Raw genomic sequence first — 6,000 nt, forward strand, 5'->3', positions numbered from 1 at the left:
GAAAAAAAAGGAGAAAGAGAAGGATTTAAAAAAAAAAAAAAACAAACGTGGTTTTGGAATATATAAATAGACTGGAAATAGTCACAGAAAGCTCAGCACAGGGCGTGATCACAGCCACTGAAATGAATGTCTTTCTAGTGGTTTCAGTGGAAGAAAACTTATGTGTGGTAACAGGGTTTTGGATTTATTTCTGCTCCTACATACATCAGTGCTTTTATGAATTCTCAAATACTAATTTAAGGGTAGGTTTTATAACTCTTTTCCTTTATTTGCCAGCCAACAACATCTGCTTCTATGGGGAATGTTCCTACTACTGCTCAACAGAGCACGCCCTATGTGGAAAACCAGATCAGATTGAAGGGTCCCTGGCTGCTTTCCTACCAGATTTGTCTTTAGCAAAAAGGAAAACCTGGAGAAACCCTTGGAGACGTTCCTACCACAAGCGCAAGAAAGCAGAGTGAGTAGTGGTGAGCAAAGGGAGGGCAATGGGAAAATAAACCAGTGCTGCAGTCACTGCCCTGGCTGTCCTGGCCTTAGGACAGTGTCTGTATTTCTCCATCTCCTGGGAAGGGACAGGGCACTTAATATGCCAGGAGCTCCAGCTTGTGGTCCTGAACCCAAAAGGACCTTCAATGGCATAATTCCCTCATGGGACAAATACCTCCAGTGGCATTGACAGGATGCAACGGGACCTGTCTTAAGTCGTATCAGAGGGAGAAAGATTCACTGCTATCAGCAGCCCTAAGCAAGTCTGAGATGTTTTCATCATATGACTGATGGTGCAGCTAGTCTCCTAAATCCTGAAGCTATTAGCCAGATAGTTTTCAGTCTTGTGGTTTTCTTCCCTTTTCATCAGTCACAATCTTTCTCGGTTGCCTGCATTGCTGGAAGCAGCCTGAGGAATTTGCTGCCTCTACCTGACCCTGCCCTCAGTCCAACATGACACAACTAGATCTTTGAAAAATAACTTTTCTTTTTGTAATTTTCCGTAAGCTTTGTATGTCACATAAAATATCAAAACATTGCCTTTTCCAGATGGGAAGTTGATCCAGATTATTGTGAAGAGGTTAAACAAACACCCCCGTATGACAGTGGGACCAGAATTCTGGATATAATGGATATGACAGTTTTTGATTTCCTAATGGGTATGTTTCATCTCTTTCAAAAATTAAATGCAACATTTAATTAGACTAAGAACCATTTCTTTCTACACTGCTTGCATAGCTCAGCAGTTTGCTAAAGCGTGGCTGAAGCTGCATTTACTGTATGTGCCATCCTAGATGATTATGAGAAAATGCAGATTTACATGGTTATGTATTCCCATCAGTGCAGATTAAAGGAACAAAGATGTTCAGAAATGCAGAGTGATGATGAATGCAGGTCAGGCCAGTCTCCTTCACAGCAGTGAAGGGCTTCACAGTTTGCTTTAGTGAGTGCTTTACCCCTGTAATGTATGGCTCCTGGAGGCACATGCAAGGACTGCTCATTACTGCATCTTTGTTTTCATCCTGCAGTGGTGTTCTCTGCTCCTTGCTCTGTAAAATGTCGGGGAGAAGGGGGGAAGAGGCATTGCTTTGTCACAAAGGAAGCTGTGGTATCTATCAGGAAGGTTTTATCTGCTTATGCAACAGAATCAGAATAAAATAATTATTAACAACTGGGTAATAGTGACACATTCCAAGCCCAGTCATTGGTTAACACTGAGACATTCTCATATGAAATCTGTTCTGCTGTAGCTAATACACCTGTAAGTTGATCCTTGGGCACATGCCAGCGTGGACGTATCCTCTGCCACTGCCCCCACTGAGATTTCTGCAATAGGCTGCAGCAGGAGAGGCCAAGTCACAGCTCAGGAGCCATATGTGGCATCTATAAGTAGCTCCAGACCCCTGCCATGAAGACAAAACTCACAGCTTGGCACCAGTACTCTGCACATGGACCTTAAAGAGCAGGTCCCACGGCTGCCTGCCTTGGTGCCCAAAGGGGCTGTGCAGCTGTACCACTGCAGAACCATCCTGATCCATGTGTTAGAGCCATGATACTGTTTTGGCCTTCCAGGCAGTCAGAAATTTGGACAAAGTTCTTAATAGAGGAAAACCAGGATGTTTGGTCGGGGTTCAAAAAGTTTAATGCAATATTAACAAAGTCACATGGATTAACAGCCCTGCTTGAGGCATTTGCCCCTCCCTAAGCCAAGGCTCACACTTCACATGTGCTGTGGCTGCTTCACACACCGTGCTGACCCCAGGCTGGAGCAGCAGGACTCGTTTCCACCATCTTCCAGCATCACACACTTCGGGGTATCCATGGGAGAAGCAAATGAGCTCAATAAATCCATTCCTTTCCCTGCCCTTCACAGCCATCATGTGTGAGGAGCACTGGGCTTCTCATTGAACTGGGGCCCTTGCATTGCCCTGACCTGCAGGCTCAGCAGCAAACCAGGGTGAGAATGACCTTTTTTCCTCTTTATTCCACAGGTAACATGGATCGACATCACTATGAAACCTTTGAGAAGTTTGGAAATGAAACGTTTATTATCCACTTAGATAATGGAAGAGGGTAAATATCTTTAATAATCTTTCTGGGAAAAAAAAAAAAGAAAAAAGGGAGACTTTAAAACAGCCTTTGTCACGTTCTTGCTCTTATCTTTAAATAGGTTTGGAAAATATTCCCATGATGAACTTTCCATATTGGTGCCTTTAAACCAGTGCTGCAGGTATGTTTCACCTCTGGAGTTGTTTCCTGGTTTATACAGTTGTTTCCACTAACAGGGACTGAAAATGTTCAAGTGATTCTGTTAATTGTACATCATGGAGATGAGAACATGGTGTGATCCTACCCATGGAGCCTGACTTTAGCTGTCCCTGAGCATTGGCATTGACACATTAAATGCTCTGTTGAGATCAGGACCTTGCAGGAGTGTGGCTATGAGCTGTCAGAAGAGAGGCTTGAAGACAAAATATCCACAGAAGTCAAGTGGCAAAACTTATCCCAGCTGGTTCAGGTGCTTCACCACAGCTTTCCTTGGTGCCCATAGCCAGGGTTTTCAGAGAGGACAGGTGATATTTTGAGTTTCAGCTTTGCACAGCTGAGATGCAGGGTGAGCTCTGTGTCTGGGGAGTCTCTTGGGCATCCCTGCAGGGTGAGCCTGAGGAGCCTCCACTTCTGTCACTCATCCCCCTGCTCGGTGCCATGTGTGTCATTGCCAAGATGGACATGACCCTGTGAATGCTGCACCAGCTCCTGTTGGTGCCTTTCCCAGCTGAGGAACACGAGGGCTGCCTGCACTTCAACATCAAGCTGTGCTCCAAAACCTCTCCACCTCTAAGGGCCCCTGGGGATCACTGGCTGGGTGACAATGCCAGCTGCTCATTAGGACTGAGACAGTGCCTGGTTCTCATCATTTCAGATCACATAATACACTCTTTACACCATTAATGCAATGCTGACTGTAAGCCTTTTAGCCCTGTCAAGACCAACGGTGATGAAAACACTGATTTGCATTTTTTCCTCTCCTTTTTCTCCTAGAATAAGGAAGTCTACCTATCTGCGATTACAGCTGTTAGCCAAGGAGGAATACAAACTCAGTCTCTTGATGAAAGAATCTTTGCTAAAAGATAAAATAGCTCCGATTCTCTACCAGCCTCACTTGGAGGCGATGGACAGGCGGCTACGGATTGTCCTCAAGGCTGTTAGTGACTGCATAGAAAAGGATGGTTATGACAATGTGGTTGAAAATGACTTTAACACTGATGTTAACACTGTTGCGACCGAGAGGTAGTGAAATCGCAAGACTACGTTTTTACCAGCCGAGGAAAGAAGATTCAAAGAGGAAAAAGAAAACAAAAATTAAGTCTTGCAAAAGACTGTGTATGCCACTTTGTGAATTCAGTGAATTCAGAAATGAGATATAATTGTTCCCAAAGTAGGTAAAGTGTAGACTCTGCAAAGGATTAGTTCATTAAGAAAAAATAAGTCTAATGTGATGCTTTTCATTAGTTCCTGAAGAGAGATTATGAAAAGATTCAGAAAATACTCAGATCATTGACAGACAACAGTCTGATAGCAAAACACCTCCTGTCCTTTTTTGTATAGAAAGGAGGCCTTTACTTAATATTTTGTATTTATATATGGTATATCTATGAAACCCCAGACCTACCTACCAAATTTAACTAAGAGGGATGGCATAGTTTTGTGACTCACACTTTATTTGTGGTGACAGTCCACTTAGTATTTTGTGTTAACCCTTTAAGTGCTCTAATCCACTGTATCTTATTTAAATTGAATGCTTTTTTCCCCCCAGCTACTCAGCATTTAAAGGGTTAAGGCATTAAGAACCTTTAAAGGCAAAAAATAATAATAATTATAATAATAATTATAATAATAATAAATACAGTGGTTACCAGAAGGGAATTTCACTAATTGTGCATTGACAGGAATACTTGAATGTTGGTTTTACAAAGTGATGTAAAATGACAAGTTGTACTATTTGTCCATAAGGAGGTGGCAGCTCTTATCTTTCTAGACTATCATAGCTGAGCTGCTACTTTTCAATTTTGCTTTTGATAGTTTTGTGTAAATATATACATATATGGGTAAAAAGCTGCTTTCAGCAGCTCTAGGCTTACTTTTGCAGCATTTTTGTGGAATTGTTTGCAACGTGGTAAAAGTGCAATAAAGATATGGCAAAATGTGTAGCCATTGTGTCTAAATGGATTCATTCATCTTGTTCAGAGCAAAGCTGTGTGCATCAGCCAAGTGTCCCAGAAGTGGTTGTTTAAATTGTCATCCCCTTTTGTAGCAACAGCAAATGGAGCAGAAGTGGGGAATTGGTGATTAATATATACTGCACCTCTGATAAGGACCATGGTGTTGAAATGGCTAATCTTTCATGTGAAAGCATTGTTTTGACTGTTATTTCAGCATCCCTTCCTCCTGCAATTATAGCTGTAGAAACAAGCTGTAGAGCAACGCCTCTAAAAGATTATGGCTTGACATGCTGCCCAGAGGATTTAGACACATCAATGCCTCTGACTTGGGCAGCAAAAGCACATGCACAACCTAGAAAATCTCAGCCTAAATTAGCTAGAAACATGGTATTCTTATATTCTTAACCAAATAGCTTTGAATCATGTTCAGCTGCATTCACAGAAGATGTGTGGAGACTTTCAGCCCCAAAGCAAGCTATAAATTGAACACGTGGCTTTATTTGACTTGTGAAAACATGGTGTGGTACAGCAGGAATCCCTTATTGCTCCTTTGGGTGAGGAGAGAATTTATTATGACAATATTCATCACCACTATAATTCAAAGTTGCCATTTGTTTCTTTTGATGTCTTTCTTCTCAGGGATTCATAAACATATACTTTAAAAGCCTGTAGCCAGATAGACTAAAATGTGGGCCTTTCAGCATATTAAAATTATGAATGAGACAAAGAGCTGCTATACAGGCTCACTCACTTCTTAGGTTGATATATTATCACTAAAAAAAACCATGTCTTTTATATTTTATGGCCCATTTCAAATTCCCACGTCTCTCACACACATAGCATACAAAGACAACAGAGTATCTCAAATTGTACAACTGTCCACGAACTTGGAAAATTTCTGCATTATCCCATGGCTTCTTTTTCACTTTAGAGGACTGACCAATGATGACATGGATGTCATCTGCAACACAGCACTGGCACTGCAGCACTCTCTCCCCATTAGCCAAAAAAACCCCCCAAAACACAGGATTAAAAAGGTAAAATGGGTGGTACTATCCTTGCTTTAGCCTCAATGCCTGGCTGTGGTTTTCCTGCAGGTGCAGCTTTTACTCACAGTGAGATTGTGCCAGGACAGCAGACAGGGGCTATAAGATCACCTTCCTGGGGCTGCTCTGCTTTTTGCTTCTGTGGTCAGCTCAGCAAACCTGGTTTCTTTTGGAAAGTAGCACTTGGCAGACTCCTAGCTCAGAGAGGAGCAAATACAGTGGAGGCCTTTGCTCTTTAGAAGCCA

General features: G+C 42.2%; 1 protein-coding gene across 2 annotated transcripts in view; it reads left to right on the plus strand.

The window, feature by feature from the left end:
- The window catches only part of FAM20C (FAM20C golgi associated secretory pathway kinase), a 58,465-nt gene extending 53,768 nt beyond the window's left edge, over positions 1 to 4,697 (plus strand). Inside the window, exons 6-10 of one of the 2 annotated variants that reach the window (XM_032703835.1) lie at positions 277 to 457; positions 1,036 to 1,145; positions 2,478 to 2,559; positions 2,657 to 2,716; positions 3,529 to 4,697. In XM_032703835.1, the coding sequence (XP_032559726.1) occupies positions 277 to 457; positions 1,036 to 1,145; positions 2,478 to 2,559; positions 2,657 to 2,716; positions 3,529 to 3,781 (686 nt within the window). In that variant the 3' untranslated portion in view covers positions 3,782 to 4,697. The remainder of the gene's footprint in view (positions 1 to 276; positions 458 to 1,035; positions 1,146 to 2,477; positions 2,560 to 2,656; positions 2,717 to 3,528) is intronic. The other variant, XM_032703836.1, reaches the window with a different exon arrangement.
- Positions 4,698 to 6,000: the final 1,303 nt, after the last annotated feature.

This window comes from Chiroxiphia lanceolata, chromosome 16 (genome assembly GCF_009829145.1).
Source record: "Chiroxiphia lanceolata isolate bChiLan1 chromosome 16, bChiLan1.pri, whole genome shotgun sequence".
NCBI lineage: Eukaryota > Metazoa > Chordata > Aves > Passeriformes > Pipridae > Chiroxiphia > Chiroxiphia lanceolata.